The 27,301-nt window shown below is 36.4% G+C and overlaps 1 protein-coding gene across 7 annotated transcripts in view; it reads right to left on the bottom strand.

The window, feature by feature from the left end:
• The window catches only part of PPP3CB (protein phosphatase 3 catalytic subunit beta), a 58,418-nt gene that overhangs the window by 3,009 nt on the left and 28,108 nt on the right, over positions 1 to 27,301 (bottom strand). The window contains exons 10-14 of one of the 7 annotated variants that reach the window (XM_023240549.2): positions 13,036 to 13,113; positions 8,016 to 8,042; positions 5,857 to 5,938; positions 4,787 to 4,884; positions 86 to 115 (exon numbers count right to left, since the gene is read on the bottom strand). In XM_023240549.2, the coding sequence (XP_023096317.1) occupies positions 86 to 115; positions 4,787 to 4,884; positions 5,857 to 5,938; positions 8,016 to 8,042; positions 13,036 to 13,113 (315 nt within the window). Of the gene's footprint in view, positions 1 to 85; positions 116 to 4,786; positions 4,885 to 5,856; positions 5,942 to 8,015; positions 8,043 to 13,035; positions 13,114 to 27,301 lie in introns of all 7 variants that reach the window. The other 6 variants (XM_023240548.2, XM_023240551.2, XM_023240550.2 and 3 more) reach the window with 6 other exon arrangements.

Raw genomic sequence — 27,301 nt, forward strand, 5'->3', positions numbered from 1 at the left:
AGGAGTAAAACACACCCACAGGACATTCTCTGATGCCCACCCACACACCACAGATCTCTGCCCAGCGCAAGGACTCTGATCGTACCTTTTTCAGCCTCAATAGCCTCAACTGTGGCTGTACAGAAGTGAGCAGAGGCATGCAAAATGAATGAGAGAGATGAGAAGGGTCATATTGTACAGCAGAAAAGGCAATGATCACTTAAAATATCACAGTATCCCATACTACATCATCATTTACAATTTAACATAAATAGTATCCACATTAGAGAGCCCATCCAATCCCCCAATTCCTGACACAGCACAGTTTACACACAGCACTATGACAACATCGCTCAGAGCACAGAACACATAGACCTAATGCAAACACAGACACCTCAGCACCCATGCAGATGCACTCCAGTATTAATTACCTATCATGAATTCAGTATTTTGATAGCCTTAGAATTTTTCAACATGTTTATTATATCACATCCATCACAATCACAAGGAAATTCTCTAAGGTGAAATTATGATGGTAGAATTGTAGCAGAAGAGCAAAGAGAAGATTCCTTTTTTTCATCTAACTGAAATAATACTCATTATCTGTTATTCCATGAGATATAAACTAGAAGGGGTCAGTAATGCTTTTCCTGTTGCTTCTAATTCATAAGGCATTGCAAAAGTCAGTATGGATACAATGAAACTTAAGGGAAGTAAACTTGGTGAATTGCTCTTGGTAGAATAGTTCTGCAGCTCTGTTGTTTGTGGGTAACCTAAAAGGACCCCTCTTATCTACTAGGAACTTCCTTTCTATTCTAACATTGATTAGTGTCTCAAACATCCACAGATACTAACGTCTACAGCCTTTACAAAAAAAAAAAAAAAAAAAAAGCTTATGTTCAGTTTGTCATGAACTCAAATTTGCCTCTGGTACTAACAGCATGCATTTGCAAATGAAGATGGAAAGGCCAACAAACATCTTTTCAAGCCTATCTACCAACTAGAGATGACTCAAGATAGAACTGAGGTCTTTCAGGCAGTAAGTCCTGTATGATATGGACATACACATAGGTCATATAAATGAGAAATGCATTCTTAGTATAGCTGGTCTCTAGCCCATTTAGAGAATTTCAATATTATTTGGTCACACATTTTGTAGTCAAACATTCTTTTGGCTCATCTCTGGGTTCAAAGTGTATAGAACATTCACATTTAGGACCAGGATCAAAGACTGCAGAGGACAATACTGACTGACAACATTGCAAATTCTCCACTTCACTCAAAGTGCACACACTCAGAATATTTATAACAATAATACCCCTAATACCCCATCCTTTCTATTTTGCTTCTTCTACAACAAGGCCAATTTGATTTAGAAATACTAAACTTTGTCCAAAGCAGTTATTAATGTGAAAGAAAACTGATGAATCTAAGGAATTAAGTAGACTAAATTAGGAAAGTTTGTTGATCTTAACAAGATAGTAAAGTGAACTGGGGGGGACCCAAAAGAAGTAGGTTGCACACTGAATTAAAAAAAAATTTAATTTTCCTTAACTGTTAAACTACATTACAAATCCAAGCAGACAAACTTATTGTATACCAATTATACAAATAACCACTTAAAAAATCTAGCTCTGTACATTTGGAGTATACTCTTGGAATTTTCCCAGACAGAAAACTGGGATAAATGACCCACCTCTATTTGATCAGCCCTGCAACTTCTATTCTTCAAAATATGGACTATTTTCTTTATAATTTAGGCATTGAATGAGAAAAAAATAAAATGCCTATCAGAATATGTGTTATATATGGTAACAAATTAAAAATAAAACCTGATCCACTGTAAGAATTAGTATCTAATTGAGCGTATCAGTAGTCCAAAAGTCGATTAATAAATTTTTCAAATTATGAAATGTAACAACATACTTCTGAAATCATTCTATAGGCTTTAATTTTATATATAAAAGCATGTTCTAGGTCAAATTATATTTTCTGCTCTTTCCAGAAACTCCTAAATGCTCCTAATCCTTTTCAAGATAAAAAACATATATCACACTCAAAACTGCTTGAATGTTTAGAACTGAAAAAAAGCCACTTGAAGCTTAATAATTAAGCTGGAAAGAAAGAGATCTGATAATTGCAAAATTCTATCTGAAAGGCACAATTTTTCCTCTATTTGTTTTCAGTTTTATAAGGCCTCTTGACCTGACCTTAGTAGGTTTGAGTATAGTGCTGTCACAAACTGTGTTCCTCAATACTACACAGGATAAATAATTAAGAGGACTTTGGCATTACTAAAATAGAGATGGTCACATATTTTCCCATATAGGTCGTGGTGAAGACAGCATTATAGGGCTAGCTCCCAATCAAATTTCCCTGAAGAAAACAGACATAAAATATACCAATTCCTACTCCAAAAGAGTTGTGTAGTTTGTAAAAACACTCAAATATCATAAAGTTACTGAGAAGGCAATAGGACTTATTCCCTGACAACAGGACTGAGGTATTAGAATTTTAAAACTTTTTTTTTGCAATACTTAACTTTCAGTTATTCATATCAGGGAACATGTCTACTAAAATATCAGGAAAAAATTTTAAATCACACAGATGCAGCTTCTGTATGAGTTTTATTATGTACTTAAAAATGGGTTAATATTATTATAGTAGGGAAGTCACCCCACACTATCAAGAGCCATCATGGTACAGCTGGGGAGCTATCTAGTTTCCCAAATTAGACCCCTTAAACTCAGCATTGTCTTGTAACTCACTCTCCACTGGGAATACAGTCCCTTCGGTAAAGCTGTCTTTCAAACCTTCCCTGCAATTGGGGTGAGTTCAAAGTTGGAAGATTGAGCTTCAGGCTGCATGCAAATTAAAAATGCATAGAAATGCTGAGCTGCCAACAAAGCAAGTACTACTTGTGAAATCGGAAAGAAAGGTTTGCTATAGATACAATGCAAAAGTAATAATATATCCAAGGATAATGGAGAGATGACTGTAGTATAGATTTATTAAAGTATGAAGCCTTTCAGTTTTCCTTTTATGAACAAAAAGGAGAAAAGGTATACCATTTTTCAAGCCATTAAAGTTTATCCCCTTCTATTAACACTTTTCCTAGTTTTATTGAATGTTTAAGATCTTAGCTTTAGTGAAATTCTTTTTAGCTCATGTTGCTAATGTCTACAATATAGTAAGAGTGGAGTAAGGAATATAAAGAAAATCAAAGCAGTTTTTCTTTTAATAAAAAAGGAAACCTCATTCAGAATGTAAATTTGAAACTATAATTTTAAAACCTAGCCGTACTTCTCACATATACCAGTGGTGGTAGCAGACAACACAATAACATATAAAATAGAACATGTAATAGGCTACAAGTAGGAATTATTTGTCTACAGGAAAAATTATTTATTTGGCACTTATTATGAGACTGAGTGAAATGAAACTGTGAAAAGTCAATCTAATTTAAATTTATTCAAAAATTTGAATTATTTTATTTATTTTGTTTGTTTGTTTAAAAAAAACTCACTAATTACGACACCAGAAAGAAAGTTATCCGTGACTAAGGAAAACATCAGATCTGTTGCTGCCTGTTTGAATAGAGCAATGTCCCTTGGAGGACTGTCAAAAGTGGCTACAATAAAACATAAATTAAGACTTTCCATATCACATTTTTTGCCTTCCAACCACTAGGGAAAGAAATCTAGACTTTGAGTTATTGTGTATACGCTAAAACATTCACATCACTCTCTTCTATTTAATATGTAACGGGCTTTCAAAAAGTTAACCCAGTATTTACACAAATATTTACGCCAAAAAAAAGTAAGTTTTTTTTAAATATAAAATATTCAATGAGCCAGATTACAGGAATGCTTTACGTATAATTCTTTTTATTTTCATGCAAAATAAAGGCACACTTAATAACACCCTTTCAATTTTGACTTACAGGATTTAAATTCAACCCCTTATAACAATGACTTAATATCTAATGTTACATTCATGTTCAGAATGCACAAAGTACAGCAACAAATGCAGCAAACCTCAAAACAAGGTGCTACAGAGTTGCTTCTACATCAAAAGACAGACAAGCGTCTGATAGAGTAATTTAATTTAACATACTTTTACAGACATACAGCTAACCTAAAGAAAGACAGACAGATTTAGGAAAGCAGCTACATCTGCAGAGGAAGAAAACAGCATGTTACAGACAGTCAATTATACATAGAACATTTGACAAACACCACAGAAAACAAACTTTGGCATTATTCACCAGGGTACAAAACCTTGCACAAATCTTTTGGCAAGTGAAGTGCATAAGTAATGTTCTGGGGCCCAAGCAGACTGTTAATTCTAAAATTAAGTATCTGAAAATATAAGCATAGTCTAATACAATTACATAAATTAAAAAAATAAAAAATAAGAAACTTGGAATTACATTTCCATTTTAGTAATATGGATATCTTTGATTCACATTCAGAAACTGGGGCTCTTAAAAGAAAAGAGTGCATTAGACAAACAAAAATAAAGATTTTAACCATTATGATATGAGCTGCTCCCATATCATTTCATTAAAAGCTGAGAGACTGACCATTATTTTCAATTGAAAGGAATACCCATTCTATCAATGTTCTGCCTTGGTCAGGTTATTAACCAGACACTACCTATCATATAGTATTCTGCCTGTGTCAGCTGCTGAGACAGGAACTAAAAAGCAGAAGGAATTCCCTGCATGCATTATGTGTATTGTTAGCAAAAGAGTGAGGTGTGCCCCAGTCCATCTGAGGCACAGCAAGTTGCATAACATCATTACCACTTTGCAGGGTCTGTCGTCCTCCAGCCAACACTCCACTAGGCAACATCCCTGTGGGAGTCAGGCCCTTGAGTGTCAGCACGCTTTCACTCTCCTCCCTATTGCAAAGAGATATAACAAACATCAGAGACTTCCAACAAGTACTTAGTTCAAAAGATGAGATGGGGCCCAGAGATAGGCCATGTATGTAATTTATGACATTCATTGTTGTTACCATATTTTCCTCAATTCCAAGATAAGACATTTTTCTATATTTTAAATGTATGCCTTACAACTGACACATATATTGTTTTTCCTGAAAAGCCTTATTAAATATATGAGATTAATCATCAATGAGAATCAAGCAATTGAGAAAATATGGTATTTCATATGCTGTAAAGTTCAAATGTCAGATATAACCAGTTTTGCAAACAAATTTTTAAGGACTGACCAATTATGTGTACCCTTAAACCTGAATTAACCCTAGGAAAACAGCTTGTGGCTCCAGCAAAGGGGACTTCCTGTATGGATGAGCAAGTTCATCAGGAATACTCTAAAAAGTACCCCCTCCTGGGGCACCTGGGTGGCTCAGTTGATTAAGCGTCCAACTTCAGTTCAGGTCATGATCTCGCTGCTCGTGGGTTCGAGCCCCGCGTCAAGCTCTGTGCTGACTTATCAGAGCCTGGAGCCTGCTTCAGATTCTGTGCCTCTGTCTCTCTCTCTGCCTCTCCTCCACTTGCGCTGTCTCTCTCTCTCTCTCTCTCAAAATAAATAAACATTAAAAAAAATTTTTTTTAAATAAAAAGTACCCCCTCCTTCTTATCCTGCTCTAATTTTTAAGGTGTAGAACCAGTACTTTCATCACAGAAGGGCAACACATACCAAAAGTGAGCAAAAATAATCACAAGGGTCAAAACCCCTAGTTTCAAAAGGACTTGTGTTCCCTTCTTCACTATGTAAATGTACAACTAACTTCTTTATAGGAAGAATGCTACTATGTTGCTTTTAGGTGTCAAACAGGACACTGCTTACGGCAAAGTACAATAAATGGAATTTCTGTAAAACAAATAATCAGGAAAATGTATCATTACCTGAGAACAGAGAAGACCCTTGCCATCTTGCCAATTGCTCGAATTTTGTTTCTTATGATTTCTTTCCGGGCTGCAGCTGAACCTACTTTCAATGGAATAAATAGAAAAAAGGACTCAAGTTTAGGGCATCCACACTTGCACCATTCTATCACTACCCTATACCAGGCTCATCTTAACCAACACCAAACCCTCTGCCCACCAGCTCACATGAAGGAGACTTAATGAACTCATGCCAAAAAGCTTCTTACTCCTTCACTGTTTAGCTCAGCACTGGTCTAAGACTGGGGTTTGATACAGATACAAATGAAAAGTAATCCACAAACATTATGACTCTCACGCTACTGCTAATCAGTAAAACAGCAATGGGAAAGAAACTAGAACCCAACCTGTATCACAAACCAGAGAACAAAAATAATGCTAACAATCCTATCGTCTTTGTTTAATTCTCATGAGAGCCTATGGCATGCAGACTAACAGACAAGAGTTGGTAATAACTCTGTATAGTCTTCTATTTAACTATTATAAAAGCCTCTGACATGCAGGCAGGAAATATCCCATCTTACTATGATAAAGTAAGTTCCTTGCTCTAAGTGGTTTAAAAACAATGGTATACAATAACTACTGTGCAGATGGCGCTGAACTAAGGCCCATACTAATATTTCAACAATAATGCACATCTTAACCTCATGGACTAGACGTCCTCAAAGTCATGCAAATATATACAATCTCTTATATCCCTAGGTGAGTATGACACAAGGAGAGTGAACAAGAAAAGATTCCCTTAAAAACATGGCTAAAGGATCCCTGTTACCTCTATAAAGGGTTGGCTGTACTGCCTATCACTGGTACAGAAGAGAATATACCAAAATAACTTGATCTTTGGCTGAAGAAAAACTCAAAATTGTATCTTCCTTCCCTTGGCCTCCAGAAAGAACAACAATCTCAGTCCTGTTATCTCATATATAGCAACTAGAATCACTCTGGACCCAAGAGTGTGGTTCCTTAGAGCTGTGCTTCAACATGATGAAAACACACATATGGAAGCACCATGGTTGAGGAGAAAGTTAAGGAAAGGCTAAAGAGACTAGACTAAAAGGGGCCATAGGTACACAGAGGTCTGAACAACCATAAGTCTTCTGGGCTAGAGCATCTCATTTAAAATTCAAGCAGCCCACAAATACCATATAATTAAAAACTAAGATGATGACTGGACCCTACCACAAGGAAACAGAAAAGAAATCTAATTTCAAAGACGAAAACAAAAGACATATTTTAGAGAAAACAGGCTCCATGACCATGTTTATGATGCTCTAAAGGGTAATATTATGAGCAATGAAGCTACAGTTTTTACAAATACAAAACTGTGTAGGTACCATGGTATTACACAGTGTTTTTAAGATGCCAAAATACTACTAAAAATCTCAGAATCATAGAACATTAGAATTTCAAGAGACATTAGGGATATATTGCAAAGTTTAATCTCATTTTCTAGACAAAGAAACTAAATTTATTAAATGTCTTGTCCAAGGACATAAGGGAAGTCTGATCTCTTTGAATGAATTAACACAAACATTTTGTTTTAAAATGGACAGAATTTTAAAAACAGCTAGACTGGGGGAGAGGAGTATGAGGATGGGAGAGGATGGCTGCAATGAGGCACATTCATATTTTCAGCCTTAATTTATATACATATAAAACTGAATGATATGTAAACTATACTGATTTCAAATTTTAAAAAGTCACTGGGATATAAAAACACTATACAAGTCAGGATTTAAAATCAGTCTACAAACACATCATGCATAATATTAAAGTAAATGTCCACAGTAAAATTACTCTGGGGAATAAGACAGACAATCAAACACCCCTAATCATGCAGGGAAAAGTACAAAACATTACAAATAAGCAAAAGAATGAAATTTTAAAACAAGAGGAATGAAAAAGAGGGAAAAATATTTCCATGCACAGAAAGACAGATATCTTGGAATATGACTTCTAAAAACATCAAATTCTAACTCATATAAAACTTAAACTAAATTTGCAAAAGGCCCAAGAGGACTCTGCATCAATAGTATTCAATGAATGTGCTAACTTACATGGATATGAGGATAACTTATGAAGTCATATTTCAAAACAATGTTACTCTGTCTGGTCTGTACCTTTTTTATTGCCATATATGAGCCGTTCTTCAGATGGAGAGTCCAGAAAAAAGGAAGTGAATGATGGAGAAAAGGTGGTTGAGACAAATAAAAAGATAGAGATTTAACTTGGCAGTGGTACTGAAGAATGAATGTAGAAAGAAAGGGAGAAAAATGAAGGCCCTCATATTCAAAATTTGAAAAATGTAGTATTGTAGGATCTAGTGAATAAAAGAGGGATGCCACTGGCTAGAACTCTAAAGGAAAGATTTCTTAAAAGATATGTGTTCAGAAGAAATTATGGACAGAATGACTATAATATTTGATGAAAGTAGACAAATTAGGGACAGAAAAAAAACACGTGAAAACACATAAGACTGATAAGAGACTGTGCAAACAACAATCGCCCATTTATATTGATACCCCTAAGGAAATGTGTCACCCGTGGGAATATGTTAAGTGAAAGGTAATGACACAAATGATATACAAACTCATGTGGTTCTTCAAGGACACCAACATCTGCAAAATCTATAGTATACACAGAGAAATGTGGGTAACTTCATAAACTACCTCAGTGGAAAATCTTACCCACTCCCAATAATGAAAAGGCTAAGCCTCCCACACTCCATAATAACAAGAGCACACAATTTCTTGAATCTGAATTGTAGAACTTTTGCACATACTCAACATCAATAGTATGTGCTTTCTGTTCCCAATCCAATCTGGGAGCTTGCGGGACATCTTTTTGCAGAAATAGCAACAGACTGTTTCAAGCAAGTAATATCTCTAAGAGAAGGCAGTAGAGATGTTTCATTTGAGCTTTCCATATCTTCCATTCTAATGCAGAGATATATGATTCCATTACAGGAAATGCAAAGTTTTAGTTTAGTAAAACTACAACACATGTGGGTTACGTATTTCCTTTACCAAACTCAAGACAAAAGATAAATATATGAAAGAAATAGTATGCATTCTAAAAATCACAGACATCAGTGTTCAGAAATTCCCTTTAATGATTAAATAATACCTCTAAAAAGAATGTGCATTTATACATGCAATATGTTTATGCAAATTTTTGCCTTTAAAAATAAATCCACATATACATTAAACAATACAGAATACCAAAGATCATCACTTAAGAGGCTTATTCCTTTACCCAATCTCAGGCTTACATATGCAAAAACTATTCTTTCTTTCCTGCCACTAGGAAATCTCCATTCCTGCTCTCTCCCTTTCCCCACAGAAAAGCTAAACCTTCCTCAGCAATCCGCCCCCACCCGCCCCACCAAGTTTTCTTTCTAAGTCAGATTTCTCCCCATGCCCAGCTCATAGGATGGTTCCACTGCTGAGTAGGAAAAGGGAAAGGAGAGGACAAAAGACATGCTATTATGGTGAAAGGAAAGGAGAACAATGTACAGAATTAAGGGGAAGAAATACAGGAATATGACTAAGAAAAGGAAATAAACCTAGTTCCAGTAGCTCTTTTCCCTATCCCACCCTAGTACCTATCCTAATGTCCTCCCCTTTCCTCCATTCCTCAAGGGTCTCCCCCAAACCATTCTTAGTCCTCCATACAAACTCCTAGATTCATACTCTTAAATTTTTCTTGGAGTCTCTACTCCCAATACTTAGTATGGAAGGGTGAAGAAATGAGTAATTACACCTGCTATGTTGGCAGTGAAGGGAGATCTATTTCTATATTCAAAGCTGGAATTCAACGTATTTTCCCACAGAAACACTGTCATAAATGACAGCTTAGCAATTTAAAATTATTTCCTTTCTATTCCTTCAATCCATGGATGAGAAGATCCTGGGAAGTGAGGTGACTTCTCCAAGATTACACAGCTAGCATAATGGTAGCACCAAGATACCTAAACCATCGATCCTTTTCACTAAACTACACCACCTCTTTAATGATCCAACTTAACTCATCCCTGAAGTGCAAGAATAATATAACAAGCGGATAAATAAGCATAATTTATCTTTGATAGGAAAATGTTGATTAGATACATAAAATCTCATTAGAAGGAATATAATAAAATTTTGTATGTATTCCTGGTTGAATCCCAAAAATGATTCAGTGTCTATCTTCATATAAATCATAAATATCAAAGCCAAGTACTGTAGTAGACTTAACAAAGAAATTTTTTTTCCTTTTTTTTATAGGAAGAGGACTAAAGCATTACCTATCACTACTCCTATTTAAAATATTTTTAAAAACCACTATTAATAATATTGATACAAATTTGTTAAAAATAAAAATAAAGGCAAAATGTAGAACATAAGTGCCTTATGTAAATAACAGATTTTTAAAAGGTAAGGAAAACAAAATAAAAATTACCACAGGAAATAATATTGCTGATCCAGGTTCTCAAACATAAGATAAACCCACAAACACATAATGTACACCTTATACACAGAAAACACATTAAGAGATACCAGTTGTAATAGTATGAGAATATAAAATGCTAAAATATTAATTTAACTTGATGATAATAGATTTTTTCAAAGAAAAATTATATAATTTTAAATGGAATAACTGTACGTTAAATACATTAAATGAAATAGTTAAATGAACTATTATATAAAGCGAGAGATCTTGATCTTAGTTTAGAAAACTAAATTATTAAAAAAAAAAAAACTTCCTAGATGAAGATACAGATTTAATGATATACTAATTAAAACTACTACTAGATATTTCACAGAATTTAACAAATAATAGAAAACTTTACCTGAAAAAACTAGTGAGCTACGAACCAAAAATTATTGCAGTCATTATATCAATACCTGTAAGATTATGAAGTAGGTACTATTACTTTCATTTTGAAGATAAAATAACTGAGACTTAGAAAGGCTAAGTAATTTGCCTGAGGTCATATAGTCATTATGAGAAACTAGAATCTAAACTAAGACCTAGTCTAACAAGAGAAAAGGGTTAAGGTGACAGAACATGGAGAAAAAATATTTAATTAAAACTATTTAGGGGGCGCCTGGGTGGCTCAGTCTGTTAACCATCCGACTTTAGCTCAGGGCATGATCTGACAATTCATTAGTATGAGGCCCACATTAGGCTCTCTGCTGTCAGCGCAAAGCCTACTTCAGATCCTCTGTTCCCCTTTTCTGTCCCTCTCTCAATCACGTGCGCTCTCTCAAAAATAAATAAACATTAAAAAAAAAAAAAAAGGAAGAAAAAACTACTTAAAATTTTATGGAAAAGACAGATACAAGAAAGTATGTTAGAGCTAAAAACTTCTACACAAACATCAAAAGGAGAATTAAAATAAGAAAAAATATTACTCATTAAAGTTTATTATCCAAACTAAAAAAATGGATATAAATAATTTATTTCAATTAATGAAACTACAAACCAGAGTAAAAGCACATCTCTGTTTGCCACCAACAGATGGCAATAGCAGACACTCGTATACAGTTACTTTGTACTTTTAACAAATGGGCTTACAACAGTGTGTAAGAATTAAACCTGTTCGTAAGCAGAGAAATTTCTAAATAGTTTTTACTCAGGTTGTACTTTAATAAGTGATCAATTAAAATATACAGTTTATACAGTTGAAAAAGTAGGCAGTTTTTTTAATTAACAATCATTAGAAAATCAAAAGAAATATAAATAAATTAAACCAACTATAATTCACTACTAGGTAGCTACCAAGCAAAATAAATAAAAATGACAAAAACCAATGAGGTGGGCCTGTGGAGAAAACCATGGCAAAAAGCACTTCATATTGCTCCAATTCTTCTGCAAAGTAATCTGGCAGTTCATAGCTAAAATAATGAAGCTAAAACACATATTTAATTCTGTAATTCTCTTCAAGAAATTCACTCCAAGAAAAAAAAATATATACTGTATAAGCATATTTATTGCATGCTATTCATAATAAGAATAACTGAAAGCAACCCAAATGCCAAACAATATGAGATTAACTGAAAATTATGGTATATTAATAACCTAGAAATATGTAGCTATTAAGTTTTAACAATACATAGACCATGTTTAATACATGGAAACAATTATATACTGATTGCAAATATGAAAAGAATGCTACAACAAAGATGTCAGGGGCATATAGAAGGAAATAAAGAGTTTCAGCTTTAAGTTGTTTACATTTTTGTTTCTCAGTGACTTTAAATTTTAAAAAATATTTATACTTAAAAAGTTTCAAGTAAAAATTTCAAGGGGTGCCTGGGTGGCTCAGTCGGTTGAGCGTCCGAGTTTGGCTTAGGTCATGATCTCACGGCTTGTGAGTTTGAGCCCCGCATCGGGCTCTGTGCTGACAGCTCAGAGCCTGGATTCTGCTTCAGATTCTGTGTCTCCCTCTCTCTCTACCCCTCCCCAGCTCATGCTCTGTCTCTGTCTCTGTCTCTCTCTCTCAAGAATAAATCAAACATTTGAAAAAAATTTTAAATAAAAAAAATTTTTTCAAGACATAAAAATAAAAGGAATTTTGTTTCTATAGTATTAATTTACACTATAAATGCACATCAGTACACATCCTGGTGGGCTTGCTTAAGAACAAACAGCCATGTCTATCTAACCTTCAGAAACCATTTCTGAAAATCAAACTAAACTAACAAGTGGTCTCTTAGAACACAACCACTCATCAGTTGGGAATAGTCTACTTTAGTTTCGGGGGAAAAAAAATGACAACAACATTGGGGGTTCAGGTATGTTTCTGATGCACTAAGAATACTGTACCAATGAAACAAAAAGCATTTTTGTATCATCCCTGTAAGTGGTGCCCATATTCATGAAGAACCACATTCTTAGGTACCTTTCAATTTTCCTTTCCTTCTGTTCTTCCAAATTTCCCCTTTCCCAAAATTCATCTTTTTCCCCATACCAACATAAAAAAGTAATATTACTAAAATGATTTTAACATCTTAATATCTGAAAAATTGTCTTGATACTTATCAAATGACATAGCCATTTGAGAGCAATGACTACATTTTGCAAGGCTATGTAGTGAAGCTGGGCAGTTCAAAAATACCATTTCATAATAAAAAATAGTAAAATGAATAATCATACCATCAAATTGGTCTTCACCTTCAGTCATCAGTTCATCATCAGAGCAAATACTCAGAACATTTACCAACATTTCTGTCACTATTCAAAAAAAACAAACAAAAAAAAAAAAAACAAAAAAAGTTATATGTTAGCTGACCAAATACAAATGTCTATATGCACACACAGCAATTATTCACATAATAGTCAAATGATTTTTAACCCAACTGAAGAATGAAGAAACTAAAAGAAAATACCAAGGTTTTCAAAATGAAAGAAGTTCAATGGATAACAAGTCTAAGAGTGATTCTGCACAGAGTAAGTTTTCAGGGGTCTCAGAAAAAAAATGAAGCCCCACAGAGATAAATAACATCTAAATGTATACATTTAAATTCTCCATTTATGCGGGCGCCTGGGTGGCGCAGTCGGTTAAGCATCCGACTTCAGCCAGGTCACGATCTCGCGGTCCGTGAGTTCGAGCCCCGCGTCGGGCTCTGGGCTGATGGCTCAGAGCCTGGAGCCTGTTTCTGATTCTGTGTCTCCCTCTCTCTCTGCCCCTCGCCCGTTCATGCTCTGTCTCTCTCTGTCCCAAAAAAATAAATAAACGTTGAAAAAAAAAAATTTAAATTCTCCATTTATGGATACAGCATGTCCTTACAGAGTAAGAAAAAACTTACAGCACAGTTTCACTGTTTCAAAAAAGTCCAAGGATTCAATTATTTTAGAAAATGGACTCTAACAAATCCCTTGAAACTTAACTTTTTTTTATGTTTATTTATTTATTTAGACAGAGAAGAGCATGAGCAGGGGAAGGGAAGAGAAAATCACAAACAAGTTCCATGCTGTCAGCACAGAGCCTGCACGACATGGGGCTCAATCCCACAAACCATAAGATCTGTGTCTCCCTCTCATAACCTGAGCCAAAATCAAGAGTCAGATGCTCAACCAACTGAGCCATCCAGGTGCCCCAAAACTTAATTCTTAAGATTACAAATGACTAACAACCTGAACCTATGGTTCTTTCTTAGTCTTACTCCTCCTTTACCATTCTACATATTTTTCTCTTCTCTTTTCCCTTAGTTTCCAGGATTCTACTCCTTTGGTTTTCCTACATTTCAGACTATTTCCCCCCTAAATCTGGATATTTTCAAGACTCTCTCAGCACAATCTCTTGGTGATTTTATATGCTCAATCTCTTGGCAATTCCATCTATAACTACAGAGTTTCAAGTATCACCTTTCTGAAGATTATTCCACAGTCTGTATCACCAGTCTTGACCTCACCTTCAGTCTCGGGATTTCCTTGCTGGTATTATTGCCAACTATCTTAAACAATTTTATAATGTCTGTTTCTCCTACTAGAATGAAAGCTTCATGAGTGCAGGGTGATGTTTTGTTTACCACTGTACCTCAGAGTCTAGTACAATGCCTGGTAGAAGACAGGCATCCGATATTTGACAAATGAGTAATTTAAAAAAGAAAAGTGTAAGCAAGTTTCAATTAATAAATAAAAATGCCTATTGACTATAACCCTCTGGATGTCCTAATGGCACTTAGAAATGAACACACCCAAAACAAAATTCAATACTGCTCCTATTATTCCTCCTATAAATATATTAATAGCACACCACATGCCAGGGACTGTGCTAAAGCGCTGGGAATCAAATATAAAAGGTCCAGTCTCTACTCACCAGAAGCTTCCTAAATACTAAAGAATAGATAGATAGATAGATATAGATGTATAGACATAGATATATAGATACACACACACACACCCCACAGAAGAGTGATGAGCCCTATGCTTTAAGTATGCAGAGGTATACAAAAGACCTGCAGGGAAAAGGAAGGCTTCTGGTAGAGGAATCATGCAGTAGGAGTTTGTCATGTAGAGAGGGCACATAAGGCATTCTAATCATAAGTTAGAAAAAGTATGAAGTAGTCATATAGATGAATGGAATAGAACAAAGAGTCCAGAAATAAAACCTCACTTTAAAATTAATTAATTTTTTTTTTAATTTACATTCAAGTTAGCTAACATATAGTGTAATAATGATTCAGGAGTAGAATTTAGTGATTTATCACTTACATATAACATCTAGTACTCAACCCGACAAGTGTTCCCCTTAATGCCCCTTGCCCATTTATCCAATCCTCCCACCCCAAGCCCCTCCAGCAACCCTCAGTTTGTTCTCTGTATTTAAGAGTCTCTTATGGATTGTCCCCCTCCCTGTTTTTATATTATTTTTGCTTCCCTTCCCTTATGTTTATCTGTTTTGTATCTTAAATTCCCCATATGAGTGAAGTCATATGATATTTGTCTTTCTCTAACGTCGCTTAGCATAATAACGTCTAGTTCCATCTATGTTGTTGCAAATAAAACCTCACATTTAAGGTCAACTGATTTTCAACGAGGGTGCCAAAACAATTCAGTGGGGAAAAGAACAGTCTTTTCAACAAATGGTGCTGGGACAACTGAATGTCCCCACGCAAAAGAATTAAATTGGACCCCCCACTACACATCATATATAAAACTTAACTCAAAATGGATCAAAGATTTAAATATAAGAGCTAAAACTATAACACTTCTAGAAGATATCATAGAGGTAAATCTTCATTAGTTTAGATCAGGCAATAGTTTCTTAAACATGACACCAAAAACAAAAGCAACAAAAGAAAAAATAGAGGACTTCACCAAAATTTAAAACTCTTTGCTTCAAAGAACACCGTCAAAAAGAGGAAAGACAACCCACAGTACAGGCGAAAATATTTACAAATGATGTATCTCACAAGGAACTTGCAACTAGAATATATAAGGAACTCTTACAACTCAGTAATAAAAAGAAAACCCATTTAAAAATGAACACGATATTTAAATAAATGTTTCTTCAAAGAAGACAAGCAAATGACCAATATACTACAAGGCTATAGTAATCAAAACAGTATGGTACTGGCACAAAAAAAGACACACACCAATGAAAGAGAATAGAAAGTCCAGAAAGAAACTCACACTTACACTGCCAATGGATCTATAACAAAGGAGACAAGAATATATAACAAAGAAGACTATCTCTTCAATAAATAATGTCTGAAAAACTGGACAGCTACATGCAAAAAAATGAAACTAGACCTCTTTCTTACACCATACACAAAAATAAATTCAAAATGGATTAAGACCTAAAAGTAAAACCTGAAACCTTAAACTCAAAGCAAACAGGCAGCAAACTCTTAGACATTGGCCTTAGCAATATCTTTCTGGATCTCTCCTCAGGCAAGGGAAACAAAAGCAAAAATAAATAATTGGGATGTATCAAACTACAAAGCTTTTGCACAGTGAAGGAAACCATCAACAAAATGAAAAGGCACTCTACTGAATGGGAGAAAATATTTACAAATGACATATCCAACAAGGGGTTATTACCCAAATATATAAAGAACTCATAGAACTCAACACCAAAACAACAACAACAACAACAACAACAACAACAACAACAACAACAAAACACCAAACAATTCCATTAAGAAATGGGCTGAGGACTTTAATAAACATTTTTCCAAAGAAGACATACAGGTGGGCCAACAGACACATGAAAAATGTTCAACATCACTTATCATCAGGGAAATGCAAATCAAAACCACAATGAGATATTACCTTACACTAGTCAGAACGGCTTGTATCAAAAAGATAACAAGTATTGGCAAAAATGTGGAGAAAAGGGAACTCTCAGGCACTGTTGGCAGGAATGCAAAGTGGTGCAGCCACTACAGAAAACTGTATGGAGGTTCCTCAAAAAATTAACAACAGAAATACTATATGATCCAGTAATTTTACTTCGAAGCACCTACCTGAAGAAAACAAAAACACTAATTCAAAAAGGTACATGTACTCCTATGTTTATTGCAGCATTACTTAAAATAGCCAAGATATGGAAGCAACCTAAGTATCCACTGATAGATGAATAGATAAAGAAGATGTGGTATATATACACAATGAAATATTACTCAGCCATAAAAAAGGATGAAATCTTCCCTGTGCAACAACATGGATACACCTAGGGGGTATTATGCTAAGTGAAGTATGTCAGACAGAAAAAGACAAATACCATGTTATTTCACTTATATGTAGAATCTAAAAAAACAAAAAACAGAAATAGACTCATAAATACAGAGAACTGGTGGTTGTCAGAGAGAGGGCAGGGGGATGGACAAAATAGGCAAAAGGGATTAGGAGGTACAAAGTGCCAGTTATAAAGGAAAATAAGTCACAAGAATGAAAAGTACGACATAGGGAATATAATCAATAATATTGTAATAACTTTGTATAGTGAAAGATGGTTAACTATACTTAAGGTAAGCATTTAGTAATGTATTTAACTGTCAAATCACTATGTTGTACACCTGAAACTGGTATAATATTGTATGTCAATTACAATTCAATTAAAAAATTTTTTTCGGCTTCTGGGAAGATGATGGCAGGTGGATGTTGGGCTCACCGTGTCCTGCGGCATACTTAAATTCCACCCACACCTGCCTAAATAACCCAGAAAACCGCCAGAAGACTAGCAGAACGGATTCTCCGGAGCCAAGCGTAGAGGAGAGGCCCATGAAAGAGGGTAGGAAGGGCGGAGAGGCGGTGCGCGCTACACGGACTGGCGGGAGGGAGCCAGGGTGGAGGGCAGCCTGCCGGCAAAGCAGAGCCCCCGGACAGAGTGTGTTCGGACAGCAAGCGGGACTTAATATCTGGAAGGTTATAAGTTAACAGATCTGCTCGGAGAGCGGGAGGGCTAGAGGACAACAGGAGGGAGAGTTGTTGAGCCCCGGACAACAGAGCGCAGCTTGGCGGGGAACAAAGGCGCTCACCAGCGCCATCTCCCTCGCCCATCCTCTAGCCAAAATCCCAAAGGGAACCAGTTCCTGTGAGGGAACTTGCTTGCACCGCACAAACACCTAACGCTGTGCTTCTGTGGATCCATCCCTCCAGTGGGTCTGACTCCCTCCCCGAGCTGCAGGACCCCTCCCGAAGCGGATCACCGAGGGATAAGCGAGCTGAGCCTGCCCCTCCCACCCCCGTGCACCTTGCCAATCCACCCCAGCTAATATGCCAAATCCCCAGCACCACAAGCCTGGTAGTGTGCAAGTAGCCCAGACGGGCCATGCCACTAGGAGAGGGGAAGGGAAGGTACACACCAGTCTGACTGTGGCCCCAGCGGTAGGCTGGAGGCAGACATCAGGTCTGACTGCGGCCCCGCCCACCAATGCAAGTTAATTAAGACAGCACAGGGGAAGTGCCCTGCAGTTCCCCACCACTCCAGGGACTATCCAAAATGACGAAACGGAAGCATTCCTCTCAAAAAAACCTCCAGGAAATAACAACAGCTAACGAACTGATCAAAAACGATTTAAACAATATAACAGAAAGTGAATTTAGAATAATAGTCATAAAATTAATCGCTGGGCTTGAAAACAGTATAAAGGACAGCAGAGAATCTATTGTTACAGAGATCAAGGGACTAAGGAACAGCCAGGAGGAGCTAAAAAATGCTATTAATGAGCTGCAAAATAAAATGGAGATGACCACAGCTTGGATTGAAGAAGCAGAGGAGAGAATGGGTGAACTAGAAGATAAAATTATGGAAAAAGAAGAAGCTGAGAAAAAGATTAAAAAATCCAGGAATATGAGGGGAAAATTAGAGAACTAAGTGATGCACTAGAGAGAAATAATCTACACATAATTGGTATTCCAGAGGAGGAAGAGAGAGGGAAAGGTGCTGAAGGTGTACTTGAAGAAATAATAGCTGAGAACTTCCCTGATCTGGGGAAGGAAAAGGCATTGAAATCCAAGAGGCACAGAGAACTCCCTTCAGACGTAACTTGAATTGATGTTCTGCACGACATATCATAGTGAAACTGGCAAAATACAAGGATAAAGAGAAAATTCTGAAAGCACCTAGGGATAAACATGCTCTAACATATAAAGGGAGACCGGTAAGACTAGTGATGGATCTCTCTACTGAAACTTGGCAGGCCAGAAAGGAATGGCAGGAGATCTTCAATGTGATGAACAGAAAAAATATGCAGCCGAGAATCCTCTATCCAGCAAATCTGTCATTTAGAATAGAAGGAGAGATAAAGGTCTTCCCAAACAAACAAAAACTGAAGGAATTCATTACCACTAAACCAGCCCTGCAAGAGATCCTAAGGGGGATCCTGTGAGACAAAGTACCAGAGACATTGCTACAAGCATGAAACCTACAGACATCACAATGACTCTAAACCTCTATCTTTCTATAATAACACTGAATGTAAATGGACTAAATGCGCCAACCAAAAGACATAGGGTATCAGAATGGATAACAAAACAAGACCCATCTATTTGCTGTCTACAAAAGACTCATTTTAGACCTGAGGACACTTTCAGATTGAAAGTGAGGGGATGGAGAACTATTTATCATGCTACTGGAAGTCAAAAGAAAGCTGGAGTAGCCATACTTATATCAGACAAACTAGACTTTAAATTAAAGGCTGTAACAAGAGATAAAGAAGGGCATTATATAATAATTAGGGTCTATCCATCAAGAATAACTAACAATTATAAATGTCTATGCGCCAAATACGGGAGCCCCCAAATATATAAAACAATTACTCACAAACATAAGCAACCTTATTGACAAGAATGTGGTAATTGCAGGGGACTTTAATACCCCACTTACAACAATGGATAGATCATCTAGACACACGGTCAATAAAGAAACAAGGACCCTGAATGATACATTGGATCAGATGGACCTGACAGATATACTTAGAACTCTGCATCCCAAAGTAACAGAATATACTTTCTTCTCGAGTGCACATGGAACATTCTCCAAGATAGATCACATCCTGGGTCACAAAACAGCCCTTCATAAGTATACAAGAATTGAGATCATACCATGCATACTTTCGGACCACAATGCTATGAAACTTGAAATCAACCACAGGAAAAAGTTTGGAAAACCTCCAAAAGCATGGAGGCTAAAGAACACCCTACTAAAGAATGAATTGGTCAACCAGGCAATTAGAGAAGAAATTAAAAAATATATGGAAACAAATGAAAATGAAAATACAACAATCCAAACGCTTTGGGATGCAGCAAAGGCAGTCCTGAGAGGAAAATACATTGCAATCCAGGCCTATCTCAAGAAACAAGAAAAATTCCAAATACAAAATCTAACACCACACCTAAAGGAAATAGAAGCAGAGCAGCAAAGACACCACAAACCCAGCAGAAGAAGATAAATAATAAAGATCAGAGCAGAAATAAACAATATAGAATCTAAAAAACCTGTAGAGCATATCAATGAAACCAAGAATTGGTTTTTTGAAAAAATAAACAAAATTGATAAACCTCTAGCCAGGCTTCTCAAAAAGAAAAGGGAGATGACCCAAACAGATCAAATCATGAATGAAAATGGAATTATTACAACCAATCCCTCAGAAATACAAGCAATTATCAGGGAATACTATAAAAAATTATATGCCAACAAACTGGACAACCTGGAAGAAATGGATAAATTCCTAAGCACCCACACATTTCCAGAACTCAAACAGGAGGAAATGGAAAGCTTGAACAGACCCATAACCAGCGAAGAAATTGAATCAGTTATCAAAAATCTCCCAACAAATAAGAGTCCAGGACCAGATGGCTTCCATGGGGAATTCTACCAGACATTTAAAGCAGAGAGAATACCTATCCTTCTCAAGCTATTCCAAGAAATAGAAAGGGAAGGAAAACTTTCAGACTCATTCTATGAAGCCAGTATTACTTTGATTCCTAAACCAGACAGAGACCCAGTAACAAAAGAGAACTACAGGCCAATATCCCTGATGAATACGGATGCAAAGATTCTCAATAAGATACTAGCAAATTGAATTCAACAGCTTATAAAAAGAATTATTCACCATGATCAAGTGGCATTCATTCCTGGGATGCAGGGCTGGTTCAACATTTGCAAATCAATCAACGTGATACATCACATTAATAAAAGAAAAGAGAAGAACCATATGATCCTGTCAATCGATGCAGAAAAAGCATTTGACAAAATTCAGCATCCTTTCTTAATAAAAACCCTCAAGAAAGTCGGGATAGAAGGAACATACTTAAACATAAAAGCCATTTATGAAGAGCCCACAGCTAATATCACCCTCAATGGGGAAAAACTGAGAGCTTTCTCCCTGAGATCAGGAACACGACAGGGATGTCCACTCTCACTGCTGTTGTTTACCATAGTGTTGGAAGTGCTAGCATCAGCAATCAGACAACAAAAGGAAATCAAAAGCATCAGAATTGGCAAAGATGAAGTCAAGCTTTCACTTTTTGCAGATGACATGATATTATACAAGGAAAATCCGATAGACTCCACCAAAAGTCTGCTAGAACTGATACAGGAATTCAGCAAAGTTGCAGGATACAAAATCAATGTACAGAAATCAGTTGCATTCTTATACACTAATAATGAAGCAACAGAAAGACAAATAAAGAAACCGATCCCATTCACAACTGCACCAAGAAGCATAAAATACCTAGGAATAAATCTAACCAAAGATGTACAAGAGCTGTATGCTGAAAACTATAGAAAGCTTATGAAGGAAATTGAAGAAGATATAAAGAAATGGAAAAACGTTCCGTGCTCATGGGTTGGAAGAATAAATATTGTTAAAATGTCAATACTACCCAAAGCTATCTATACATTCAATGCAATCCCAATCAAAATTGCACCAGCATTCTTCTCGAAGCTAGAACAAGCAATCCTAAAATTCATATGGAACCACAAAAGGCCTCGAATAGCCAAAGTAATTTTGAAGAAGAAGACCAAAGCAGGAGGCATCACAATCCCAGACTTTAGCCTCTACTACAAAGCTGTCATCATCAAGACAGCATGGTATTGGCACAAAAACAGACACATAGACCAATGGAATAGAATAGAAACCCCAGAACTAGACCCACAAACGTATGGCCAACTAATCTTTGACAAAGCAGGAAAGAATATCCAATGGAAAAAAGACAGTCTCTTTAACAAATGGTGCTGGGAGAACTGGACAGCAACATGCAGAAGAATGAAACTAGACCACTTTCTTACACCATTCACAAAGATAAACTCAAAATGGATAAAGGACCTGAATGTGAGACAGGAAACCATCAACACCCTAGAGGAGAAAGCAGGAAAAGACCTCTCTGACCTCAGCCGCAGCAATTTCTTACTTGACACATCCCCAAAGGCAAGGGAATTAAAAGCAAAAATGAACTATTGGGACCTCATGAAGATAAAAAGGTTCTGCACAGCAAAGGAAACAATCAACAAAACTAAAAGGCAACCAACGGAATGGGAAAAGATATTTGCAAATGACATATCGGACAACAGGCCAGTATCCAAAATCTATAAAGAGCTCACCAAACTCCACACCCAAAAAACAAATAATCCAGTGAAGAAATGGGCAGAAAACATGAATAGACACTTCTCTAAAGAAGACATCCGGATGGCCAGCAGGCACATGAAAAGATGCTCAACATCCCTCCTCATCAGGGAAATACAAATCAAAACCACACTCAGATATCACCTCACGCCAGTCAGAGTGGCCAAAATGAACAAATCAGGAGACTATAGATGCTGGCGAGGATGTGGAGAAACAGGAACCCTCTTGCACTGGTGGTGGGAATGCAAACGGGTGCTGCCACTCTGGAAAAGTGTGGAGGTTCCTCAAAAAATTAAAAATAGACTTACCCTATGACCCAGCAGTAGCACTGCTAGGAATTTACCCAAGGGATACAGGAGTACTGATGCATAGGGGCACTTGTACCCCAATGTTTATAGCAGCACTCTCAACAATAGCCAAATTGTGGAAAGAGCCTAAATGTCCATCAACTGATGAATGGATAAAGAAATTGTGGTTTATATACACAATGGAGTACTACGTGGCAATGAGAAAGAATGAAATATGGCCCTTTGTAGCAACGTGGATGGAACTGGAGAGTGTGATGCTAAGTGAAATAAGCCATACAGAGAAAGACAGATACCATATGTTTTCACTCTTATGTGGATCCTGAGAAACTGAACAGAAACCCATGGAGGAGGGGAAGGAAAAAAAAAAAAAAGAGGTTAGATTGGGAGACAGCTAAAGCATAAGAGACTCTTAAAAACTGAGAACAAACTGAGGGTTGATGGGGGGTGGGAGAGAGGGGAGGATGGGTGATGGGCATTGAGGAGGGCATCTTTTGGGATGAGCACTGGGGGTTGTATGGAAACCAATTTGACAATAAATTTCATACATTAAAAATAAATAAATAAAAATAAAAGACATCAAAGGGAAAAAAACTATACATAAATAAATAAATAAATAAATAAACAAACAAATAAATAAATAAATAGATAGATAGATAAATAAATAAATAAATATCCAGGGAAATTGTATTGGTTAAACTAATGGAAAGTGTACAAACACCTCGTTCCCTGGAAAACTTAGCTTTCCAGGATGATGAGAGATACAACAGAGGAGCACTATATAATCAAGATCCTTACAGTCTTCCCAACCTGATATTAACATTAGCGCAATATTATAATTTTCATGTCTGTATGTCTTATAGATGATCTTTTATGGTCATCTCAGTGGACAATTTGAAGAAAATCCAATTCAGGAAGGATTTCGTCATAGTAATCATGAGAACTATACACTTTTCAGCTGGGGCATGTGTTGTGCTGCCTTTGTGGCAATGAATTTATTGAACCACCATTTTGTAGAGTTTGTACAAACACATAAATATAATTTATGAATTATTGTTAATAAAAGCACATTTTTGTGAGTGATAAAAAAAATTTTTTTTCGGGGTGCCTGGGTGGGTCAGTTGGTTAAGCATCCAACTCTTGGTTTCAGCTCAGGTCATGATCTCATGGTTCATGAGTTCAAGCCACACATTAGGCTCTCTCCTGTCAGTGTAGAGCCCACTTCAGATCCTCTGTTCCCTCTCTCTCTCTGTCCCTCCCCCACTCGCACAGGCTCTCTCTCTCTCTCAAAAATAAGTAACAACAAAAAAGATCTCTCTCTTTTTCCCTCTGCCCCTCTCCCCCACTTGTGTGTGCTCTCTCTCTCTCTAAAAAAAAAAAAAAAAAAATTCTAATGAACACAGGATTTAAATAAACATTTCTCAGGGCACCTGGGTGGCTCAGTTAGTTAAGCGCCTGACTTTGGCTCAGGTCATGATCTCAGGGTTCATGAGTTCAAGCACTGTGTCAGGTTTTGTGCTTAACAGCTCAGAGCCTGGAGCCTGTTTTGGATTCTGTGTCTCCCTCTCTCTCTGCCCCTCCTCCGCTGCACTTTCTGTGTGTGCGTGTGTGCGTGTGTGCATGTGTGTGTATGTGTGAGTGTCTCTCTCTCTCAAAAATAAATAAACATTTAAAAAATTTTTTAAATAAGTATTCTTCAAAGAAGATAAACGGTCAATAAGTACATGAAAATATACTCAACACCATTACTCACTAGGGAAATGCAAATCAAAACCATAATGAGACACAACTTCATATCCAATATGATGGCTATAATAAGAAATACATAGGGGCACCTGGGTGGCTCAGTCAGTTAAGCCTCTGACTTCGCCTCAGGTCATGATCTCACGGTTCATGGGTTCGAGCCCCACGTCAGGCTCTGTGCTGACAGCTCAGAGCCTGGAGCCTGCTGTCTCCCTCTCTCTCTGCCCCTCTCCCATTCACGTGCACGCTCTCTCTCTCAAAAATAAACATTAAAAAAAAAAGAAATACATAATATAAAGTGTTGGCAAGCATATGGAAAAAATGGAACCATTCACTGCCGATGGGACTATACAGCTGCTTTGGAAAGAAGTTTGGCAGATTCTCAAAAGGTTAAACATAAGAGTTATGATATGACCCACTAATTCTACTCCCAGTTCTATACCTAATAAATACATATGTCCATACAAAAACCTGTACATGAATGTTCACTGCAGCAGCATTATTAATAGTTAAAAAGTGAAAACAATCAAATGTCTTGAAGCTAATGAAGGGATAAACAAAATTTGGTATTCAACATCACTCATCCTCAGGGAAATGTAAATCAAAACTACAATGAGTTATTACCTCACAACTGTCAGAACAGCTAAAACCAAAAATACAAGAAACAGGCGCCTGGGTGTCTCAGTCAGTTGAGAGTTCTATTCTTGATTTCAGCTCAGGTCATAATCTCAGGGTTATGGGATCAAGCCCCGCATTGGGCTCCATACTGTGTGTGGAGCCTGCTTAAGATTCTCTCTGTCTCTACCTCTGTCCCTCTCCCCAGTTTGCATGTTCTATCTCTCTAAAGTAAATAAAAAATTTAAAAAAACAAAAACAAAAAAACAAGAAACAACATGTGTCTGTGAGGCTGTGGAGAAAAAAGAACCCTCTTGCAATGCTGCATTGTTGGTAGGAATGCCAACTGGTGCAGAAACTATGGAAGACAGTATGGAGGTTCCTCAAAAAGTTAAAAATAGAACTACCCTATGATCCAGTAATCATACTACTGAATATTTACCAAAAAAGACAAAAACAACTAATTCAAAGGGATACATGCACCTCTAGGTTCATAGCAACATTATTTACAACAGCTAAATTATGGAAGCAGCCCAAGTGTCCATCAACAGATGAATGGATAAAGAAAAAGTCATATATATGTGTAGAGATATATATACACATGCATACACATACAACGGAATATTATTTAGCCATAAAAAAGAATGATATCTTGCCATTTGCAACAACATGGATGAATCTATATAATGGTAAGCAAAATATGCCAATCATAGAAAAACAAATACTGTATGATCTCACCCACACATGGAGTTTAAGCAAATGAACAAAGAAACAAAAAAAGAAAAAAAAAACAGATTCTTCAACAAACTGATGATTATCAGATAGGAGATGGCTGGGAGATGGGTAAAACAGATGAAGGGAATTAAGAGTTCACTTATCCTGATGAGCACCGAATACTATATGGAATTGTTGAATCACTATATTGTACAACTGAAACTAATGTAGCACTACATTATGTTAACTACACTGCAATTAAAATAAACTTCTTTACCCACCCTCCCCAAATAAAATTTTTTTTAATGTTTATTTTTGAGAGAGAGAGAGAGAGACAGAGAGAGAGGGAGAGAGTGCACAAGCAGAGAGAAAGAAGGACAGAGGATCTGAAGCGGGCTCCTTGCTGACAGCAGAAAGCCTGAGGTGGGGCTTGAACTTGCAAACCACAAGATCACGACCTGAGCCAAAGTCTCACAATTAATTTCCTGAGCCACCCAGGAGACCCCAAAATAATTTTTTTTAAAAAGTGGTGTATCCATATAATAGAAGATTACTTGGTCACAAAAAGGAATGAAGTACTGATTCATGCCACGACATGGATAAACCTGAAAACATTAGAGAAAGATACTAGTCACAAAAGATCACAAATTGTATGATTCTATTTATATGAAATGTCCAGAACAGGCAAACCTATGGAGTTAGAAAGTAGCTTAATGCTTGCTGAGAGCCAGCAATGAGAGGCAGGAGGAAATGGGGTGTGACTACTAATGGATACAGGGTTTCTTTGAGAGGATGATTAAAACGTTTCAAAAATGTGATTACTGTACAACTCCACAAATATACTAAAAACCACTGGACTGTAGGATTTAAATAGGTTAATTATATGGGCTGTGAATTATATCTCATTAAAACTGTTATGAAAAAATAAACCAAAATATGAAAACATGAAACCTAATGAGCATCATATGCAGGTAATTGGCAATGCTGTGTTATGGCTAGAACATAGAGAATAAGATGAGAAGGAAAGAAATGAGGCTGAAAACATAAAGAGGTCCAAAGACCTTGTGTGACAGATTAAGATTTATCTTGAAAGCTACAAGATGTCATTTATGACTAACAAATAGTAGCTTTTAAGTATATAGTACTTTTCATCCAGAAGCTTAACTGTGAAAGAAAGGCATGGTAGTTGCCAAAGAAAGATACCAAATAGGGGAAATGTTATTTAATCTTTAAAATAAAGATCAGATAGATTTCAGCAATTTATAAAAGAACTTAATACAGAGAGTCTGAAAATACAGAAGATCTAACAGATCTAATAGATGAAGCAAGTTTCCTGAAAAAATAGAAGCATAATGGAATCCTAGAGTCAGGTTAGAAGGGCTAACCCTAGATGGAAAGGGTCACCTCTTCAACAAGGTAAGACTTCAACAAGGTAAGACTTCAAGGTTTATAAGAAGGGAAACAGTA

Source organism: Felis catus, chromosome D2, assembly GCF_018350175.1.
Source record: "Felis catus isolate Fca126 chromosome D2, F.catus_Fca126_mat1.0, whole genome shotgun sequence".
Taxonomy (NCBI): Eukaryota; Metazoa; Chordata; class Mammalia; order Carnivora; family Felidae; genus Felis; species Felis catus.